Below are 22,976 nucleotides of genomic sequence, written 5' to 3'. Positions count from 1 at the left end.
GATGGGTTGGTCCTCACTGACTCCTCAGTCTAGGTTTCAGTCAGAGGAGTTCTGGGCCCTGATGTTTTGCTTCAAAGGCCCCTCTGTCACCTGGGAAGTGTGGGCTGGACTCTGCCAGCAGGCAACATGGAGACGAGAATGGCAGGAATACAAGGGGAACAAAGCCCGCCAAATTCACAAGGGCTGCACAAAGCAGTGCTCCAGAGCCGCCTGTGACATGGGCACTGCTGGACTCTCCGCTGCTGTGTGCTCTGCTGCCTTTTCCTCCGGGTGGACAGGTTCTGTGCAGCGAAGCCTAACAGCTCCAGATGCACAGGAGCCAGGAGAGGGCTGTGGGGTGTGGGCAGCACACCTCGCCCGATCTCCAGTGCAGCCTGCCGGGGTGAGGGGAGCAACAGGCTGCGCCAACCCGAGGAGGAGATGGCCAGTTCCCAGTGCCCACCACATCCCACTGTGGGCCACGCTCAGCAGGCTCCAGGCACAGGGTGGGGAGGGCCAAGGACTCACTGCAGTGTCACGGTGTGGGCTCCAGGCATGGGCCGCTCGATCTCCAGGTCCCGGCGGCTGCAGGGGACAAGTGCATCTCAGTATCAGCACACGCTGTCCCAGGGCAGCCTCCCCTCCCGCCGCTCAGCACAGAGGTCCACTGCCGGCCATGATGGAGAGCCACCCACACCCACGGTGCTCTCAGGCTCCGGGACCCAGAGCCTCCCGCGTCCATGTCAGGGGGCAGCAGGACTCGTGCACATCCAGCAGAACCCAAATGCATTGTTACTGTCGTTGTTGCAGGGATGCAAATCGTCCCCTTTACTCCCTGGGGTTTTTTACATTGCCACTGTGTGACAAGTGCACTGCAATGGTCATTGGGCCTCCACTCTTAACCTGCGTCCAATCTCAGCGCCTCCACCATCTCCACAGCAGCCGAAGATCTCCCGAAAACTCAGACCTGAGCTCCCTCCAGCCTTGGTGCAAGTCCCCAGGGCTCCCCACTGTACAGCGTGGCCCCAGGGTGGACCACCTTCCCCTGCAGCACTACATCACCCCTCTGCTGTCTGCAAGCTCCCAACAGGAGCCACCTTTGCACACAGTCTGCAGCCAGACAAGCAGGGTTCAAATCAGCCTCCACCACTCCTGGCTTTGTGACCTTGGGGAGATCACTAAACCTCTCTGAGCCTTTGCTTCCTCAATAGGAAATGACCACAGGAGCAATAGCACCTCTGCCCAGCACTGTGCTCCGTGCCCTCCATGAGGCAGGACAGAGTGTGGGCCTGGGGGTCACTGCCCAGCCCCGGGCCGGCCTCCCTCCTGTTCTCGGGAAGCAGTCGGGAGTCAGTGAACTTCAAAGTCTGTCTCTTTGATGACAGCAAGAACCTCAGCACCGCTGCCCTTGCTGAGATGCCACAGGACACAAGAGGAAATGGCCATCAGACTTTGTGATAAACACCAGCACGCTCAGTGATGTCACCTTATTACCATGTGAGGCCAGATGACCCCTCAGGCCTTCCTGTGCCCCTTCTGGGGAGTGTGACAGAGCTACCTCAGCAGGGGCAGGCTGATCCCAGAACCAGCGGCCCACACCAGGGTCCTCTAATCCTATCCCTTCTAAACTCAGAAGGACAGACTGGCTTCCGGGCAGCCCCAGGGACCCCTCCCTCTGCCCAGTGCTGTGCTGTTCTGCTTACTGAACTGTCCTTGCAGTCACCCAGGAGCATGCGTGCCGAGCCTCTAGCCCTGAGCCCGAGGCAGCATCTCTGGTCCACTTCTGTGCTCACGAAACACCAGGAGCCCCTGACACATAGGTGTCCTTGCCAGGCCCCGTCCTCCCAGCCTGCTGCTCCAACTCGGGGCCTGCACCTCCTCTGAGTGCCACCACCCTTGCCCCACTGGCCCCTGGTCAGAGGTACCTGTTGTAAGCATTGATGAACAGGTGCAGGTTGCCCGGGTTCATGTCGTTGAGGATGTGCTGGCGGTAGGTGTGCACCACCTCCATGTTATTCTGCATCTCCTCCTGTGGGCAGAGAGACGCTCTTCACTGTGCTGGGACCTGGCTGCACTTGGCTCTCCAGCTCCAGATGGCCCAGGTATGAGGCAAAGGCAACCAGCCATGGAGCATGAGGAAGCTTCGGGGATGGCACCATGGCAGTCAGTGGGGAGGAGGAAGACGCCTACCCAGAAGGGATGGCTCTGTCTCCTGGGCTTGGGTACAGTGTCACAAGGCCAAGGGCTGCTGGTGGACAGCCCAGCTCTACTACCACTCCTTTGGCGGGTTCATCCTTTGAACTCTCTTGAGCCTCAGGTCCTCAAACAAAGAGGGTGTTTACGGGACTTAAGAAGGCTGTGCACACAAAAATCCTTTGCAAACAGCCAAAATCAGATACAAATGCCAGCATTTATTTTTTAATGGAGGGAGCTGAAGTTTTTCATGCTTGTAAGCCAAAACCGACTCATGAAACAGGAAGTTGCTGGAAAGAGGAGACCTCAGTTCCCACAGGGCCCCCCAGGGCCTTTTTGGAGGTCGACCTCAGCCTGCCTGCTCTTTGGGGGGCTTTTCCAATGTGATTTGGGTCCAAGTTATGAGCTTGCTTTGTTTCTCCTCTGTACAGGGCAGATGCTGAAGTTTTCATACAAAGATCTGATGTGATCAGAGACAACTAGAGCAGGGGTCGGGGGAGCAAAGAGAGCAAATGTCAGATCTGAGCTCTGTCAAAGCAGCCCAGTGTCACGGTCATTAAACCAGCAAGGAGGCCAACTGGCTATTAAGAAAAAAGTTAGGAAAAGTAGTCTGAGGAATCATCCTGGGATTTCTAACCAGAACACAACTGCAGAAACTTGGGGCCACCAGAGGCCCTCACTGTCCGACCTCCCAGCCTCCAAGAACTTGAGGTACAGTCAGGTCAGACTTTCAAGGCTACGCCTGACATCTCCTTTAAGAAAATAGAAACACTGGCTCTGAACTCTCGCAAATGCCTCTCCGCTCCAGGAGATGTGCTAAGGGCAGACAAAATGCATCACAAACTGTGGAATGAACCAGAAAGGAGGAAGCAGAACTGCAGTGGGCTAAGAGTGGCCTCCAAAGGATATGTCCACATCCAGCCTGGCACTTGTGAATGTGATCTTACTTGAGAAAAGGGCTTTCTCAGATGGGATTAATTATAGATTGTGAGACATGACTCTCCTGCGTTCTCCCTGTGGGCTCTAAATCCCTGCCAAGCATCCTATGCACAGATAAGAGACAGAGTTGGGACAGATACAGGGAAGGCCATGGGAAGATGGGTCAGAGATGAGGGTGAGCAGCCACCAGCCAAGGAAAGCCGACAGCTCCCAAAAGCTGGAAGACTCAAACAGAGATTCCCCAGAGCCTGTGGAGGGCTTCCGTCATCCTAAGTCATTGTCTCTGTAACAGTGCGTCACTGCAGCCGTGGGAAAGGAATACAATGGCCACGCCCAGGGGCTGCACCTCGACAACTCCAAAGCTGAGGAGCTTGGCTGCTCTGGGACCCAGGAGGGTGCCAGACGGTCACACTCTGCAGTCCTGCAGCAGACAGTATTAAAGGCACAGAGTGAACACAGCAGCTCACTTGGTTAAGGGCAGAGATGTGAAAAGAGCCCGAGGCCGTACCGCCAGGGCTGGTCACCAGCGTGCCAGGAGAGGCCTGGCCCTGCAGCCCACGGAGGGCCCCTGTGGAGGGACAGCTCTGCAAAGCACAGCCCAACTCAGAGCCAGGTGAGAGCTGAGGCCCCAGGGCCAGGGTCTCGCAGTAGCTACCAGCTCCAGCTCGGATTGTAGGTGCGAATCCCCACCACCCTTCTCCCTGCAGTGAAGCCTCACGCAGGTCACTCCGCCTGCCTGGCCCATTTCCTCATGCAAAGGTGGGGACGAAACTAACACTTATCACAGGGCCCACAGAGCTGAGCAGGCACCGTGAGAGAGCTGTGAAGTCCTGAGCACGGCGCCCAGCGCACAGCTAAACCCAGGGAGGAGTCTGCAGCAGAGCTTGCCTGTGACTCCCCACAGCGGAGAACGCGGTCCATGAACAGGTGAACGAGAAAAGCCGTGATACACCACCCCCGGAACACTGCTCAGCTCTGAAATGGGACTCGCCGTGGCTAACACTCAACAGCACGGTGGGCTCTCAAAATAATGAGGCTGAGTAGGAGAAGCTAGACCAAAAAAAGGAGTCCCTGCTGCCTGACGTCCTTATATTCAAACTCGGAATTACACACTGGTCTACAGTGGCAGAAAGAAGATCAGAAGGTATCTGGGAAGGAGGGAGCGGAGGATTATCAAGGGGTACGGGACGCTTTGGGGGTGGTGGAGATGTCCATCATCTTGATTTTAGCGATGATTCTACCGATATACACCTATAGCAAATCTTGTCAAGATACACGCAGGGTGTTGGACTTCAATAAAAGGACCTGTGTGTCACGGGGAGGTGGAATGAACATCTTGCTGACTGTCGCAGTATGGCCCGGGTATCAGCACAGGGGCCCCTTGACTCTGTCTTGTTCACAGTCAAGCACAAGGGCCCCCACTGGGTACCCCAGTTAACCACCCGGTGTGAACGACCCAGTGCCAGGCTGGCCACTCACCTTCCCGAAGAGATGCGACACCACCATGTCCGGCAGGGCCTGGGTCCATCCAGAGATCTGCAGGAAGACAGCAGTACATGGGGAAGAGGGCCCACAGAGGGGCCAGGCTCAGCACAACCCCACTGCTCAGGGACAGAGTGGCATCCTAGGCCCCCCGCTTTCATTCTTGAGGACTCCCCTGCTGCAGTCTGCATTGGAAGGCCCCCTAAGGGCCCACATGTTGAAGGGTGGGTCCCCGCTGGGCGCTTTCTGTAGGCTGTGGAACCTTAAGAGATGGGGCCTAGGAGGAGGTCTTCAGGTCACCAGGGCCTTCAAGGGGACTGTGGGACCCCAAGCGCTTCTTCTGTTTACATTTTGCTTTCCTGCCATGAGGTCAGGGGCTTTGGGCGTCTGCTTACCATGGGCCCAGAGCAGCTCGGCCAAACCTCAGAAGGTGTGAGGCAAAATAATCCTTTTCTCTTTGAGAGTGAGGATCTCAGGTATGGGCCCCAGAGATGGAATGCTGAGGACCAGCTTCCCAGGGATCTCATTCGCGTCTCTGGACCCTATGGGACAGGCAGCCCTGGGCAGGCTGGCCTGGGTCCCTCCCTCCCAGGAGGCAACAGCAGGTGAGGCTGCCAAGGCCCAGCTTGGCCCTGGCTCACCCGGCTCCAACAGCTCCCCGGCCTTCAGCAGAGAGCCGCTACGGTGCTCTTCTAAACCCTCAGCTTCCCCAGTGCACACCCAGGGGCTGCTTAGCCCAGAGCACTCCTCATGCATCACGCCGCTCTCTCCCTTCAGCCAGTTTCCTTTCTGTGTATCTGTGGCTATCTACGGAGTTACTAAATTCATTAATGACTATCTCCCTCCCTCTCTCCCCAACAAGGCTATGTCTATAGCAAGAGCTCCACACATTCCCTAAAAGAGCTCTTTATAGCACAAGCTCCAGAAATATGTGCTGACCAACTCCGGCACCAGTGGGGGCCGCTGAGGGGAAACTCCTGGCCTAGGGCCTCAGGTAGGCCATTGACTCCACCTCCCAGCTGGGCGGCACTAGGCAGGCGGGGACATCTGGGCCTCAGACCTCTCATCCGTAACTGCAGGTGTCAAGAATCTCAGCGTCACAAGCCCACAGTGACGGTCATGAGCACAGGAGGCAGCTAAGATGCCACCATACCTGCTGCCTGCGCCTGACGCACAGGGCTCTTTCTCCGTAGCTGGGCTGGAGCGCGAGGACACAAGTGGACATAAACCCAGCAGGCCTCCGGCCCTACTCCAGCCAGGCCCAGTGTCCCCAGCCCCCATGCCTGGCTCAGAACAGCTATCCAGGAGCCAAACTGGTGACTGGAATGTCACTTCCTTGGCTGGAAAAGCAAATAAAAATGGGGAGTGTGCTCTGCTCCTGAATGTCCTCCGAGGGCAGAGGGGCTGGGCTCCCAGGTTCTGGCGGAACAGCATTGGAGCTGGGAACATGTCAAAGCTGCCACAACAGGGACCGGGAGGTGGGCGTGGTGCCCCAAACCCTCCGCCCTCGCAGCCACTTCAAAGGGAGGAAACACTTTCACGCTGAGATGCTGGATCACCCCAGCCGGAAGCGTGTCCTCCTGTTTCCATTGGAACGATGCCCAGCCCCTGGGCAAACACTGGGGCTTTGATGGGATAAAAATTAAAGTAAAAATAATAATCATTTTTAAAAGATAAACAAGGAGCCCCAGGAGCCTGGCCAGGCAGTGCCTCCTCCCAAGCAGCTAGGCAGCATCACAGCCAGGACTGAAAACATACTCACTTTCATCAGTAATGTGAGGATTCCGGAGAGACTTCCGTCTCATTTGTCTCAAAGAGTTTTATTCAACGAGATCATCGACAGTTTGAGAAGAGTCCAGCGCATGGAAGATACTCAGCAAATACTCAGGAATCTGAGTGATGCTTGGGAGGCTGGCTCAGAACTCTGTCCCTGTGACCTCGCTGGTGTGGCCCTCCCTCCACGTGCAGGGACCCCGGCCCTGGCCTCACCTTGGAAGCAGCCCAGTCCATCCAGCCTTCTGCACAAGGGTTCACATTGATGAGGACGAGGCCCTCCACCATGTCAGGGTTGTTCAGCTGGGGTTGGAGACACAGGGTCAGAGGGACAGACAGACAGGAATCTGAAGCCCTAGGAGCTTCCTGTCACAGGGAAGCTTGGGGAAGGAACAGAAAAAGGGCCAGCGTGGGGCCAGAGGGCTACCATGCTCAGGGTCATGAAGACCCTGGAACCCCACCATGCAACACTGGGGCTTCCAGAGCCTTCAAAACTGAATAGCTTCCCCAGAGAGCAGAATGAGGAAGCACTGGGGGGTGGAAAGCACCACACTCCAGAGCCCTGCCTGGGGCAAGCGCTGCCCCCGTGCCAGGCCTCAGTCTTGCCAGCTGCCCAATGTGTCCAACACCTCATTCTCTGCACAATCAGGTGGGTGCACACATCCTCTACACTGCTGGTACTTCCAGGAAACACATGGATCCCTGGGACCCAGCTGCAGCCTTTTAGTCGTCTGCTCAGAGCTGAGATGTTGGGCCGGCGTGCGCGCTCAGCATCTCTGACCTGCAGCAAGCATGGACCTGACTGAGGCGTCGGGGCACCTCAGCTGGATACAGTGAGTGCCCCGGCATTCAGGACGATGCCTGGTACGAACACAAAGGTCTCCCCGCCCCTGGCTGGGCCTCAGCGTAAGACCCATAACAACAGTGTCAGTGGACAACACGGGTTTCTGACTCACATTCAGAATCTGTTAGGGTCCAAGACCATAAAAAGCTGCAGTTGTGACAAAGCCGTCCAGGCTGAGACAGAGCACATCCAGTGCTGTACTTTAGTGAGGGCACAGCACCGTGGGCACATGTGCACAAGACACACTGGCACACCCTTGCATACTCCCGCACGGCACCGTGGGCATGTGTCACTCAGGAAATGGAACTGCAGCTCCCTGCTTTCTCTCTTGGGCTTCTAGATGCCTTTACAAGTGTCTAAATGCAATTTTCAAGAACTCACAGCAAAGCGGCTGAGGATGTAGGCGCCGGCGCCCGTGCCCATGCCCATGATGCTTTTCAGCCTGGGAAGGAAGTGAGAAGTCAGTCCCGGGAGGAAAAGGACGGTGAACCCCTACCTCGTCTTGTCCCTCAGCACCGTGGTCCCCTCGGGGTCTGCCCTGGTGCTCACTGGGCTGGCTAAGTGGAGCACGGAGCTGCTCTTGGCCTGGGCGGCCTGGGTCAATCAGGCTCTGCTGGACCAGAGACTTTGGCCTTGCAGGGGCCTGGCCTTCTGCTCACTTTCCTCACCCTGCTTTCGGGGCTCTGAGATGCCTGCCATTTACAGGAAGGCCCACGAGGCCTCACTTCTTCCCACTCCCAAGCTTTGTTTTGCATTTTAAGTCTTGGAATGAAAGCGATTGTGCCAGAACCATGAGGTGTTACCTACCTAACGGGAAAGGCTCAAGTGAGGCAAAGGCAGAAGGATAGCAAGATTGAGCCCAGCCTGGGCCACTTAGCAAATCTGCAAGACCTTTTCTCAAAAAAAAAATAAAATTGGGCCAGGGATGTAATCCAGTGCAAAGGCCCTGGGTTCAATGCCCAGTACTGGGGCGGGAAGGAGGGGCACATTGGCAAACTGAGGGACTAAAGAGAGGAGCTGAGGTAGCGGCAGCTCCATTCCAGGACATTCCATGGGAAGGGAAGGGGGTTGAGGAACAACAAGCCAAAGACAGGGTGGGGAGGCTGCCAGCATGTGATGTGGCCACTCAAGAAGCAAGGCTAACCTGGGGAAGGAACAGGGGAGGGCTGGAAGGCGGAGGGAGGCGCACACTGCGGTGAGCTCCCTCTGGCCCCATCCTGAAACCCCAACCTGCCTGCCAGGGGCTAGGCCAGGTCACGGCCGGGAGGCAGGGAGGTCAGAAGCCCCCATCCTACAGGCACACACTTACCCAAACTGGCGGAGGACTCCGGGAAGCATCTCAGCCAGCTGATCCATGGAGGGGTACATGTACCTGGGAAGACATAGAGAGGCGGCCAGTGAGAGGTGGAACCCTGCCAACACAGGCAATGCGCACGGGACACCCTCCACCTGGTCCCCAGCCCGGCCCCCCATGTGTGTCGCACACAGAAACGCGAGCTTACCCCACTCTGCTGCTGCATGAGGCTGCTCCCATTCTAACCCCCTCCTTCATTCTGTAAAGTGACTTTGGATCCACTCCTGCCTCTGCTCCAAGCCCCACGGAAGAGGCCCCATGCGAGGATTAAAAGCTCATTCACATCTCACACAGACTCTGAGGCTGCTATGGCTCCCAGGACCAAGTTCATAAACATCCTGAGGCTGGGCACAAGCCTCATGGCTATGCAAGATCAGTGCATGGCTGTCTGCTCTCTGGCTGCAGGGCTGGGAAGGCAGAGGTAGTGTGGACCTGGATGCATTTCACAATCTGACCTCAGGGACAGGAAGCAGGACCCTGAATTGCATCAACATGGAAACTGTGGCCCATGCAAGGCCCAGTTCTTGGGAAGGAAAACAAGTGGCCCTGCAGATGTGGCTCCGATTAGGAACCAGCTAACAAGTCAGCAGAGATAAAGTGAGCATGACTATGATGGAGGCTAGGAAGTGACACCAGAGGGCTGAGAGGGGACACCACAAAAGGGAGACGGTTCTGCTCAAGGCATCAGGAAGGGCTTCTCGGGAGAAGTGACACTTCCAGGGAGGAAGCAGAGGAAGGGACCAGCATGTGCAAAAGCCCTGGAAAGAGCCAGAGAGAGCTGGATATTGTGACTCCCCTGAATTGAAGAGAGCCTGAGGACAGAAGGGGCCAAAAATGTCACGCTCCTTCAAAGTGGCCAGAGCTCAGGGTGCAGCTAGCAGCTCCCCAGGTGTGGTACCGGGGAGCCACCTACCTTCAGGGGCTTCTCTGCCCTCCCCATGCCCCAGGGCCAGCTGCACAGCAAAAGGGGAATCAGTTCTCTGTTGACTGGGCCTCAGGGTTGGGGGTTCCACCCTTGCAGGGCCTGGGAGAACCTCAAGCCTGACTCCAGAGGCAAGAACGAGCCAGGCCCCTTCCAGCACTGGCTCCCACCACCACACCCTGGACCACCTGGTTGGCTGAGGAGAAGCAGCCTGCATCTCGGTCTCCAGGTAAATGAACCGAAATTCCGGGGGGTGGGGTGAGCAAGGGGAACTAAGAGCCTCAGTGCCAGGTCTTTCAAACATTTAGTCCCACCCAAGACGGACTTACAGCGGGCCTCCAGGGCTCTATCTCTGGCTAACTGTTAACTGTACCCCACTGTTTTCATAAGCTCTTTACCTCTGGTTCTGGCCCCACAGGGCCCAGTGTCCCTCCCCTCCTTCACTGATAAAGGTTAATAATTAAGAATAATTCTGAAAAACTGAAAAAGGATATCTAGCTGTGAACGATTCAAGGCCTTCCTGGAAGCCTGTACACCCAGGGACAGCCGACCCGGCCTGGTCCACTGTAGCGTGGGCATGTTGGGGACATCTCTGAGGTCTGCTTCCCCAGGCAACGCTGCTGGGGGCCAAAGCTGCCCTCACCACTGCAGCATGTGGGAAATGGAGATAGCATATTGGCCACATGCTGTGAAGGCCAGGGAATAAACACCCAGGAGCAAGGCAGCCTCGTGCTCCAAAGCGACATGGTCTTAGTTAGCACGGGAAGGAGGCCAAAGCGCAACTTCCTACTTCCAGCTTCGTGCCCCTGAGCAAGGCAGTTAACCCCTGTGCCCCAGCTTCCTCATGTAGAAAATGCAGGTAGGGACAGCAGCAATCAATTAAGTGACAATGACACTGATAAACACAAATATCCCACTGTAGTAAGTGCAACAGTGGGGTTATCTCCCTCCCTCCCTCTCTTTCTTTAACTCTTGAGGTTTTCTCCTCAAAGGCCTGCTCTGCCATCGCTGCTGCCCAGGTGGAGCCCCTGAGCCAGCCGCGCCAGACATGGGCAGAAGTGTCTAACGGGCAAGTTTCAGTGGGAGATGAGGGAAGGGCCCTGGAGATGGCTACCCAGCAACGTCTGAACTCACTCAATGCCACAGCACCGTGCACTTCAGAATGGTTAAGATGCTAGACGGTATGGAGCAGTAAACTTTCCATTTTACCCTGACGAGGCAAACCTTTTCAAGTGAGCTCCATGGGTCCCCACCCCGTCTCCCCTCGCACTGGGACCCGGCTTCTCTCACCCTGCTGGGAAGGACGGAGCACCATCCTGCTGGCCCGGGGCGTCCACGTGGCACACGGCAAAGTGCTGGGTGATCTCCTGCATGTCCTCGGAGTTGAAGAGGGGGTTGTAGCAGGTTTTGTCTGGAGAACAGGCCGGGAGGGGTGAGAGCAAGAGCGAAGTTAGCCAAGAAACCAGTGGATGCTGGCTGGCTGGCCCCGCACCTTGGTTGTGATAGTGTCACTGCAATCCAGCAGGGAGGTGGGCTCCTGGCCCCCGCCCCACTTTGCTCTGGTGATAAAAGCAAGAATAAATCATGGTGGGGGAGGGGGGGCTGAGGATTTAGCTCAGTGGTTCTGCCGCCTCTCAAGCGCAAGGACCTGAGTTGGATGCCTGGTACCAAAAAAAATAAAATTAATAAATCATGGGGCCAAGGGGGTAGGATGAGGGTAGAGCTGGCCAGTGGCCTGCACTGCACAGGCAGTGACTGAGTCTTGGATTTGCCCTGGTGCTAGGACGGCTCCCAGTCTAGCTCCTGCCTCTTCCCAGCCATGTGCATGAGGTGGTCTGGCTCCACTGACACATTCTGCTTAGGTCCCCTAGGCCATCACATATGGGGCACTGGCCAGAGCACAGAAGATTTTCGAACAAGGAGAAGCATGGTAGATAAAGCATGAACCCTCTAAAGTGACATAGATGCATCTGTCACTTGTGAAGGGCCTCAGGCAAAGATGCTGGTCACCAAAACTTTCACCCTTTCCTCCTAGGCAAATCACGACTACATTTTCCAGGATTCCTTGTGACTAGTGGCAGTCACGTGACTGGGTTGTGATGTCACCATTTTCTCCACATATCTGCAGCCAATCCTCTACATTTCTCTCTTCTCCCATCAACCTTTTAGATACAGAGGGGCAACAGAAGCTTCTGAGGATCCTGGAAATGGCAGAAGAAGTAACTGGGTCGCTGAATCATACACTGAACATGTACCATTCATACTCACTGGATTTATAAGTGAGAAAAATCACATGCTGTGTTAAGCCACAGAGGTCTTGGGTTGGTGTTTCAATACAGCATTGAGTCTGCTCCAACTAACAACAGGCCTTTCTAAAGCAGCAGAGAGGAACCGCCTTATGTGCCTGCTTCCAGCTCCACACCAGAGTCCAGTGAAATAGGACAAAGTCTGTAAGTACCTAGCATGGGACCTGGCATGTAATGTAATGGATACGCGGGACAGACAGGCAAGATGTGAGACAAAAGAAGTGAGACTGAAAGGAAGAGGTGGTTTCCAGTCACTGACATCATCCCGTCTCAAGATATTAATAAGCTGTAGGAAAAAGATCAAGCCAAACCACCCAGTTATCCATCCTGGCAATACTCAAGTTCATAAAGAAGTGTCTAGACCCTTCCATACTCTGGATGGGCTTAACAGTAGGTGGATCTATTCCACTCCCTTTGTAAAAACCAAGGCACCTGGTAATTAAGAATTCAGCGTCTCAACATTTGCATGGCACTATTCATAATAGCCAAGAAGTGGAGAGAGTCCAAGCGCCCATCAGCTGAAGAATGGATGAACAAAGTGTGGTGCATCCTACAATGGAATAGCACTGTGCAATGGGGCTTGAGGGACTGACACAGGCTACAGCATGGGTAGAGGCTGAAAAGGTGTGAAAGAGCCAATCATAAAAGCCCACATGTTGTATGATTCCATTTCCAGAATAGACAAATCCACAGAGGCAGAAAACAGATGAGAGGTCCTCACCAAGGGCTGGGGAGTATAGAAGATTGGGGGTGACAAATAAAGGGTACAGGATTTCATTTGTGTGATGGAAATAGTCTAAAATTGCTTGTTCTGGTGGCTGCACAACTCTATGACGATACTGTACAACACTGTGTCCCAACACAGTGCATTTCTGGCTTCTCCAGGCCACAGCAAGAGTCCCCACCAGGACAGTTCCAAGGGGGACTAGCCCTTTTCAGCTGCTTTTCCCTCTGCCTCTGGGACCCGAAGCTCTAGGGAACTTACGGTTCATGCCGATGTCATGGTATGTGAGGATGACAGGCCGGTTTCCCTTGGGGGACCCACACAGGGTGACGTGCAGGGAGCCATGTAATGTCTCGATGTCCTGCTCCTGAGAAAAGACAGCACACAGAGGCCTGTCAAGTGGGCTGTAGGTGCCAACCACAGGCATCCAGCATGTTCCCAACTGTGCTTTGAGGATGCTCCAAGTACACATGGGGGCCAGAGTTTCAGACAGCAGGCCTTTCTGGCCAGAAGGGACACCCAGAAGGAGGGAAGAGAGAGGAAGTGCAGAAAGGCTCCATCAGGAGGAGGGGGAGCCCTGGATGGACGGCGCCATCACTGCATAAAGCTACAGGGCCAGAGGAGCCCCAGAGCCCCCTCTGCAAAGGACTCTGTTTCCTCCATTCACAAAGTGAGACCTTCAAGGTGTGAGCAGAAGGTAAAGCTGAAGCTTCTCTCATATCACCTAACTCACAGTTTGCTGCCCCTGTGATAGATGTCTGAGGATTCAGGGTGGCCCAGAATGCACTTCCTTTTCCAAGAAGAGCCTCCAGTTTCCTTTGTGAATCCACCCTTCTCACCCTCAGTCCTAACAGGAGTGTGAGCACTTGCCTCTCCTGCATGTTCCACAGGCTGAAGCTGGTTCCTGTATTTTACCTCCCAGTGTCAGGGCCTGAGTGCAGGGGGGCCACTTAGAGCCCACCTCACTCACTTCCAGCCACTGGGGCCAGAATGGACTTGACCTGCCAAGGTTGGGACCCAGAGTTGTATATGTGGGAGTCATTTTGTTGCTATGAGGCAAGAGCCCAGAGACAGAAAAGAGAGATAACAGGTCTTAGGGAAGGTATCTTCCAACTGAGATTTTCAGTCAACTAGTCAACCACTTCCAACCCCATATACACCATTTGGGTTAACCAAAAACATCCTAAATGACACCATATCACTCTTCCCTTCTGCCCCCCTTCAGGAGGGTTAGGTGGCTCCTCCCAAGTCAAGGCCAGTTTTCCAGCCTGTATCCTCAAGTGGGCTGACCCCCACTCCTGGTACAAAACCCCTCAGGGCTTGGCCTAAGAGCAGAGCACACATTCAGCTTTCACCCATCCTAAAAGAAATAAGTCCCCCATCTTGTTCTAACCACCTCAACTCATTCCTGGACCAATTTTTCCCTTGCCATTGTCATCTACACTGTCCAAGATGGTGATGGTCATGGGCCTTTTCCAATCAGTCACTTTTTCCACAACCTTGGGCCCAGCTGTCTTGGATTCCTGCCCACTTAGAGTTGCCCAGAAGCTTCTGAGGACCCAAGTCACAGTCTCCCTGGAGCGATCCTGTGTCTGGGAGCAGTGACTTCACTCCAAAATGCCATCTCCCAACGGGGGACACCGAGGCCTTCCTGGTGCTGTGCAATGCTGAACCACTTCTTTCCAGGCCCTTCACCCTCCCAAGAGCCCAAAAGACCATGCGACTCACTCTGGCTCAGGGCCATGAAGTTGTAGTCAGAGCCACACAGACCGGTGACACCAGTGGTGCTCCCAGACGGCTGGCCTCAGCATCCTCAGACTTCTCATCTCCTCATACAATGGGGAATCAAAAATATCAACCCACACTCACACCTCAGGGGGCCACTCAGGTTAGCTCTTGAGAGCAGATGAGGGTGGAGTGGGACAGGGAACGCACAGGTGCCAGGAAGCTGCTCCCCCAACCCAGCAGAGATTTGACCCCAAGGGTCCCTGCTGCATGGCAGGAGAGAGGAAGACCAGCGTTCATGGCCTCACATGAGAAGAGGTGGATGATGACACAGCCAGTCACCCCATCTGTAACACGGGAGCAAGCCAGTGCCTGCCTCCCTCCTGAAAATGCTGGAGACCTATGGGTACAGCAGGTGACTGCAACAGGACCCTGGCCCAATCGTCTCATCTCAGGCAGGGTGACTGGCCACACCCACAGCATCTACAAGGTTGGGGGTCAGATCCCACCTCTGCTACTTCCTACCTCTGACTCTTAAGCCAGTTCCATTTCATCCACCAAACATTTATTAGGCACCTGCTATGTGCCAGGATCTCTAATTTCTCAGAGAGATGTGTGGATAAAAACTCACAAGCCAGTGGGCAGCGGTAGGAGGCCCAAGGGGGGACAGGCTCTCTGGGAGGATTTACCCTAGTGGAGGCTAGCAGGAAGGGTCAGAAGAAGCACTCAAAATCCCATAAAGCCAGTGGCTCCCAAGTGAGAACCTGAACCAAGAGGGAGAAACATAGCCTGATTTAGTACTCTGTTTTAGCAGGAACTGGCCTTCTCCACGCCAGGCAGAGGGATGTGGGGGTCCTGGTCCTAAATCAAGAAACTCCTGAGGCATGCAAGGCCAGGGCCATGCTGCACCTCCATGGAATGGGAGAAGACCTTGGGCCCATGAAGCATCTACAGAGCAATGGTGTCAATACACGGCACAGCTCGGAGAAGACCCTCGCCCTGAGCGTGGGGTCCTCTGAGAGCCCAAAACCAAGTCGCCTGGAACACAGACCTCACCAGTCTGTCATCTCCTGCCCTCTTGCCCTCTGGGACCAACATTTCTTCCCTGCTCACAACAAGCACTGGAAAAATCCACAGCCAACTGCGCCAATGACCAGGCCCAGCCCCCAAGCCACAATGGCCCATTATGGGGCCACAATCTTCATTGTCTCCCTGGCTGGCCCACATGGCTCACTCTAAAAATAGGCCAACCCAGGCAGTGTCCCCTCTGCCCGCACACTCAGGTTCATATCCACACTCCACCCTTGCCCAGCTCCCTGGGCCTGCAGGTCCTGGCCTCTGAGCTGGAGAGAGCAGCTCCACTGGGTCCTGATGAGCAGGACTACTTCGTGAGTGTGAACAGTCCCAGCCAGGAAAGGATCCTCAGCACATCAGACAGAGATTTTTTTTTTTTTTTTTAGAGTTTTAACCTGGTGGCAGAGGCCGGACCCCTGGCCTGCCTGAACCTACAATGTCCCTGGCAGGCCTAGGAGTGGGATGTGTCGCATCTCTTTTACCAACCTCTTTGGCTGCCTTACAAAACGATATTTTTTAATTTGAGGAGCCCATGTCTCAGTCCAAAAGGAAAAACCTACGTGTGTGACTGTTCCACTCAGAGCTGCCTACACAAGCACTCAGGGCCACTGGCAAAGTCTCAGATACTCAGGGTCATGGACGTGTGATCTCCTAGGACAGCATGCTTGCCACCACCAGATTCATCCAGGTGGCTCCTCCCTGGGACATCTCTCAGGACCGGCTTATGCTCCTGACAGAGCACGTGGGAGTCATCCCTGTATTAACCCCGATGTCAACCCTGAGCAGGTCCCTGCACAAGAGCCCTTTGCCATGGCCAGCCTTACCAGGGCAAAGACTCTGGTGTCAGGAGAGGGAAGCCAAGTCGCAATGGCACACAGCTGCAGGCCTGCCCCTCATCACAAGTGGGCTGGGGTGAGGGAGAAGGTGGCTAAGCATCTCCCCAACCCAGCCAGGGTCCCTGACGCACGGCCACAAGGAATTACAGAGGCAAAGAGACCCGGACGACCTCCCCAGGCCACCGGCTCATGTAGTAGAATCAGGATATACTCCTGCCTTGAGGGGCCCTGTGCTTTTGTGCCAAGGTCTGTGGGCCCGATCAGGCCCTCTCTGAGCTCCAGGCACACGCGCATGCATGCGTACACATGTACACACACACACACACGCACATACACCCTCTAAGCCAGCTCCTGTGCTCTCTCCATTGGTGAAAGTCAGGAAGACTGTCTGAGACCGAATGGGAGAATTAACACACACACAAACACATGCCATTGTGTCCTTTGGGTCCCCAAGGAACATTCTGTCCTTCTGTGCCTGTGGGGATGAATCGCCCAGTGTCCAGGGGGAACGGGCCCTCCATATCTCAGACATTCACAAAGACAGGGGACCAGAAACCAAACGTCAGTACCACCTGGTGCTCGGCAGGTCCCTGTGCCGGACAGGGATAGTTTCCTGTATGGGGGCTCATTAGGAGACTCCCCAGCTTCTCCATCATCCAGAACTTTCTGCTCAGTCATACCTCAGCTTAGAAGCAGCCTGCAGAAGACCCTCTTCGGGTGCCTCATCCAGCCAGGGGGAGCCACAAAGACCCAGGCCATGCTGGTTCCTCTCTACCCTGTTCTGGAAAAGTCAAGAAGCTTCTCTGTCCAGGAGTAGTGATAGCCATGATGGCTGTCACGGCTGCGGTGGGAATCGTATCAGGCATCCCATTCCAAGCCCTGCCCCGAGTACCCTAAATGTGTCCTGTCATTTACTGCACAGTGACCCCTTTGGGTAACGTCCATCTGTATGGGACAGATGAGGAAGCTGAGGGTGAGAGTACTTAAGTAACCTGCCCAGGTTCACACAGCTGGGATGGTGGCGCATGGTGTGAAGCAATCCCGGATTTGGACAGTCCAGGTTCAAAGCCATCTTGTACCGTATTCCAGGGGCCACATGAAGGGGGTTAGGGAACCTTGCTACTCACGGTCACTGTGCTTCCCTAAAGGCAGACACCGCGGGTCTCATCCCCACACTTAGGCAGCTGCAGATCAATCATCTCCCCAGCAGCAGACAGGGTCACACAGACACAGAACAAAGACTAGTGCCTGCTCCCGCCATCCTGCAGAGGTGCGCCTTGGCCCCAAACTGCAGGCACGCAGGGGATGGGTGTGTCAGAAACAGAAAGGCTGCACCCCAAGCGTCACCTCTTGGAGAGGCCTTTCCTGCCACACACCACACACATGGCATGCCCCCATCCTCTTCTTTTGCTAACACACGGCAGCCACAATTAGAACTGTCTGCTTAGCAGCCTCCCCCCACAACCAGACTGCCAGTCCCCAAGAGAAAGGGGGGCTCTGTCACAGACAAGGTCTGCCTCAGAGGGGATGCTTAGGGACTGGCACAGCCTACACTGTCTACAGGCCAGCAAGTAGCAAACACGGCTCCTGACACAAGTGTCTACACTGCTTGTGACCTGGCAGGTGGAGAAATGGCAGCTACCACTACATACAATTCAAAGCTTTCATCTCTGTGGCTGCCCCTCCTGGATCAGGGGCTTTATGAACTACAGCAGATTGCTGGGTGGCCTCCCAAACAGCTATTTTCTTCTTTTTTACAACAAAATTCCAAGTTTTTCTGAAGCACCAGTGTACCTGATAAAACTCTCCTCTTGCTATCTCTCTTGTATCGAAGCTGGTCAGGAGAATTGGTTCTGGCCCATGAGAAGTGACCAGAATTTGCTAGGCTTTCCTGGAGAGATTTTTGGGTTATTTTTAAGGATCAACCTTGGAATTTTGATTTTTTTTTTTCCTTTTAGCACTTCCACCTGCTTTCTACCTAGAACATGGATGAGGTGCTTGGGATTCTGCAGCCCTCTTCTAATCATGAGGATAGAGGCTACACACTCAGGATGACAGAGCAGGAATCTGGGGCTGGATGACATTCATGGCCTGCTGGACCAGGCCTTGTAGGTTAGCAAAACTTAGCGAATGTTTCTGCTGGTTCACATCTAGATGTCCCCCAAAGCCACAAGCGCTTGTAGCTGGGGCTTTGGGGAGCTAATTAGATCATGGGGGCGCTGTACTCATTGGTGGATTGGTCCACTGATCAGTTCATAGTTAAATGTGATGTTGGGAGGTGAAGCCTGGTTGGAGGAGGTAGGACCCTGGGGGCATGGCCTGAAAGGTCTATCCCTCTCCCTCCTCCCTTGATCTCTCTCTGCTTCTTGCTGCCATGCCAAGAGCTGTTTCTCCTCTGCAATGCCCCTCTGTCACGCTGCCCTGTCTTAGAGCCAGTTGACTATGGACTGAAACCTCTATAAACTGCGAGCCAGAATAAATCTCTTCTCTTAATTTGCAGATGTCAGGTATTTTGTCTCAGAGACAAGAAAAGTTAACTAAGACAATTTCCTCTCCTAGGGCTGTTCCCCAGACTAAACCACATCATGGGCCTAAAAGCGTTCCCTTCCATAGTAGCTGTCACAGGCTGATTACTCTGTCTACCTGCCTGCAGGTTAATGGTTGGCTGGAGGTAGAGGGGGTGCCCTGGAGACCAGCTCCTTTGCCCCTCCACAATCCCTCCTTCCCATGGCCCCTGGGAGGATGCTGAGCACACAGGACCCTGAGAGGGTGATGCTAACCCAGGCACTACATCCCAGGTGCCTTGGGCCACCCCTCCCCCTGTGGCAGCCAGCCTTGGGGTCTGGGCACTGCCAGAGTAGGAGGTCACCCCACAGCGTGCCAGCCCCAGAAGGCTGCAGTGGCTAATGAGAGCCAGCACTAAGTCAAGGCGAGCTGAAGCAAGAGAGGGTACACAGGAGAACAGAAGTGGAAGAAACGGCCCAGAACCTGCCTCGGCGGGACTTTTTAGGGAATTAACGCCCGCCCCCGCCCACTTCTTCCTGGCTCACCTCCTGTGCCCACATGGGGTACAGAGAGTCAGGCCTGTACCTGTGGCCTTTGGGTCCTTTCAATTAAAAAAGGGGCACACCGAGAGGGGAAGACGGTGAGGGAAGGGTTTGGGGCAGGTAGGGGACACAACAGCACTAGCGGACAAGGACAGCCACTCATTCACTGAGCAAATCCACAAAGCCAGCTCTGGCCCGTGATAGGACAGCCATGTGACAGATGGCCTCTGGAGCTACGGCACAGGTGCCCAAGGGCACCCACACAGGGCTGGTAAGATTCAAGGCTGGCTTCCAAAGCTGCAGCAGGCACAGTGGGGATGGGGCACCAAGAAGTCGCCATCAGGAAATGGGTTGCTGAGGGACAAGAGGACATCAGCCTGAGCTCACTCTGTGCAACTGGGACCTGCTCCAGGGCCTTGATTCTTCACGGAAAAAGAATCAGCTCTTCTTGGACCAGGAAAAAGAGAAAGAGAGAGAAAACCAAGAGCCCACAAGGAGCAAGGGAGGGAGACAGAGTGCTGCATGCTGATCCACGGCTGTAACGTTTGAGACACCCAAGACAGCAACACCTTCCTCGCTCTAAAGATTAGAACATTGAGTCCCAGGAAGGGAACGTTAAGTCCTAGGCTAAGGGGTGGCAAAAGACAGGGTTGGATCTGGACCCACTCTGTCTAAGGCACCTTTCTGGGGCACGTGGAGAACAGGTCTTCCCTGGCTGTTTTGGAGCCTGGCCTGGACAGACCCGCTCTGATCCCCGCATGCGCCAGTGGGTCAGGCATCCTTCGTTCTGGGCGGGCACTCCCAGGGAACCCAGGAGAGGAGGCAGACAGGGCAACCACGTTTCACCCGCAGCCTCCCTCTGTGTTGATCCAGATGAGCACCCTGCCATCTGTCACCTAGTTTGCTCTGAGTCCCAGTGCCTTCGCCAGGAAGCAGGGTGGGGAGTGGGCAAGGATGGGGAAGCGAGGGGTGAAGATCCCCAAGCTTCTGCATTCTGCTCACCTCAGTCGAGGGACAGGAAAATAAGAAGCAATTGTGTGCAAAGAAAGCAATTAGTGAAGGGTCACTCTTTCCACTTTCCCTTACACTGACAGATTTCCAAGAGACAGGAAAAATTCAGCCCCTAAGAGGGATCACGCTGCCCTGCACCCAAGAGCCAGACTTCAGGAGGCCACGTCCGCCACACCCTCTGCCCTGCCTCCCTCCACCAGGAGGTCCTGTGGGGAACAGCAGCCCGTTTCCTAGAGAGCCCTGGTGAGCACACAAACACAGATTCCCATGGAAACCAAATCAAATCAAACCAGCTGAATAATTAAAGATCCAGGTGGAAGAAATTAGAAACATCAAAGGACACCAACAAGAAAGGCAATCTGAGGCACAGAGAGCCCCCCAGCCTGAGAGCTAGGAACTATGGGTAGCAGACACAACTCTGTCACCCCCTCCCCAGAGCTCCCTGTGGACTTGGCTCTGGACATGGGAATGGAGACAGCGTTTGCCCTCCATCTCAACACTGTGTGACTCTGTGCACATTCCTTATGACCTTCTTGGGCTTCGAGTCTTCAAGGGCACACTAAGAAGGTCCAAGGATCAAGTGATAAGACGCACAAAAGCACTCAGCAGTTCTGGCATAGGGTTTACACTGGAGACGGAGGCCTTCATGGCTTCATGATTGTCACACTTGTAGTGTGGCCTGACCCAATTTTAGAACTATCTCAACAGTACCTTTCATAAGTGCCTACATATCTTCAAACTGGTCTCTCATCTGCAAACAAAGATGACCCCTGCTGCCCCGGTGGGGAAGCCCTGAGACAAGGTAGCATCTGGTGGCTGTTCAAACCCTCCCCATCGGAGGGTCCAGCCGAAGAGATAAGGCTGGTCCATCTCAAAGGCATATACAGTCTTCTGACAGTCTTGGACTCGAGAGATCCAGCCAAGGAAAATAAGCTGGAACCCGAGATACCCTACACTTCCAGCTATTCAGTTCATAAACACAACTTCCTGGACCTGGATGCCAGAACCTTCTCAGCAGGCCCAGGTGAAACCATCCTTCCTGCAGATGCAGGTGCGCATCTGCACAGGGAAACAGCTGAAATCCTTAGGCAGGCAGGACCCCTGTGATAATAAGCAGACGGGGGAAGAGATACAAGTGGCTGGCCAGGAAGGCACGGTGATCCAAGTCCCCATCAGCCCATGCTCCTAGGTTTCACATAAGCCCAGTGAAGCACTGTTAGACCATGTGCTTGGCAAGATTGTTTAAAAAAAATAGCCACTGCGAAGCAGGATAAGAACCTGATCCTAAAAATTGGCCTGGCCCTTTCAGGTCTGGATGGAGTAAGGCCCCAGGGATGAGGGTTTGACAGAGCTGGGACCAGCAAGGTCACCTCTTAGCCCTGGCTCCCCCATCTGCAAAGTAAGGATGAGGGGACAAGTCCCAGAAGACTGAGCCAGGGCAGAAGGAGCGCTGGGGACCAGCGTGGCTCATCAGAGGTCAGCAGCTGGCAGGTGACTGTCACTTTGCTGGCACCCCCATGAGCATCCTGAGGCTGGAGCACACTCGCCTATCCCTGGATGGGAACACCCTGCAGCCACCTAGGCCAACCGATGAGGCTCTGTCACGCTCAGCTCCTGGCCCTGGGTGCAGGGACCCCTCACGGCCATCTCGTCATGCAATGTGACACATTTTGAAGGCAATCCTACAGTGACCCGACACCGAGGGACATGGAGATTCATGGTAGTCATGACCATGTCAACAATCTGGGGTGGCCTTCATAAAGGTGACCATTAGGTCTGGGAGCCACACCCAAGAGTAGTTTTGTACACAAGTCTTTTGGTAACAATCTTCACAAAGTGTCTCGACAGTCAGATTCGGCTCAGATTCCATGGTGCGTGGTAAGATGGGGCCTGCCAACAGCTCATGGGAGTGACACCTCTCTGTCCGTGGACAGCTCTGAATTCAGGACTTGGGGCTCACATCTCCTTGGCGCACGGCAGGCTCCATCTCTCCCTAGGCCACTGCCCAGACAGCATCTACCATGCCCTACCCCTCACCTGCTTCAGGTCAGTCCCTGCTATTCCCATCAATGCCCCTTCCATAGATGGAGCAGTCACACTGCCCAGTTGTTTTATGCGTCAGTCTCACCTTTGTGGGGAGTCAGAGAAGAAGTTTCAAACCCGTGCTCTGGCAGCTTGTGGCTCGAGTACAAAGCTGGCCCTTCCTTTCCTAGCCCTGAGGCTTCCGGCAGGTTCCTTAGCCTCAGCGGCTTTCAGGCCCTCCATCTGTGCGCGTCAGACCGGACTGCCCGGGTGAGCTCAGTGTGGGGCACACAGAACAATGCCTCGTGCAGGTTCAGCACGGAGACTCCTTTGGGCTGAGCTACTACTTCCAAACGGAAGTTCCTGGAAGCAAGGGGGGCGCCTGTCTCCTTGCCACTGTATCCCCAGCATGGAGGACCCCGCTGGGCACTGAGTGGCCACGCATGTAAAGAACAAAGGGTTTTGTACCAGGGAAACTGCCCACCCTACAGGAGAGCACTGGGGAGGGTCAGAGGGGACAAACCCGGGTCTGGCACATGGTGCTTTTAGACCTTGTCCTGACCTCTGCCAGCCCCTCCCTCCCCTTAGCAGTCCCGCTTCATCAGCCTGCTAACACTGCAGCTCCTCAGCCCCTCTGGCCCGCAGAGCCCTTGGTTCCACCTGAACTAGTAGCAGGGCCACTGCTCCTGTCCTCTTCTACCACCCACGGCAGCCCTAGAGGACAGGAGTGACACCGAAGTGAGAA

General features: G+C 54.9%; 1 protein-coding gene across 4 annotated transcripts in view; it reads right to left on the bottom strand.

Moving 5' to 3' along the window:
* Positions 1-22,976, bottom strand: part of Ndrg1 (N-myc downstream regulated 1) — a 47,884-nt gene that overhangs the window by 9,512 nt on the left and 15,396 nt on the right. For all 4 annotated transcript variants that reach the window (XM_004837920.3, XM_087187432.1, XM_087187438.1 and 1 more), the window contains exons 4-11: positions 12,778-12,883; positions 10,777-10,897; positions 8,520-8,582; positions 7,592-7,652; positions 6,583-6,669; positions 4,591-4,647; positions 1,905-2,008; positions 508-564 (exon numbers count right to left, since the gene is read on the bottom strand). In XM_004837920.3, coding sequence (XP_004837977.1) covers positions 508-564; positions 1,905-2,008; positions 4,591-4,647; positions 6,583-6,669; positions 7,592-7,652; positions 8,520-8,582; positions 10,777-10,897; positions 12,778-12,883 — 656 coding nt within the window. The remainder of the gene's footprint in view (positions 1-507; positions 565-1,904; positions 2,009-4,590; positions 4,648-6,582; positions 6,670-7,591; positions 7,653-8,519; positions 8,583-10,776; positions 10,898-12,777; positions 12,884-22,976) is intronic.

The sequence above is a fragment of the Heterocephalus glaber genome, unplaced genomic scaffold (assembly GCF_053883595.1).
Source record: "Heterocephalus glaber isolate CG9 unplaced genomic scaffold, H.glaber_assembly_v1.0 deba00000281, whole genome shotgun sequence".
Taxonomy (NCBI): domain Eukaryota; kingdom Metazoa; phylum Chordata; class Mammalia; order Rodentia; family Bathyergidae; genus Heterocephalus; species Heterocephalus glaber.
Note: the sequence above shows the minus strand (reverse complement) of the source record. Positions and strands in the feature narration are given on the sequence as shown.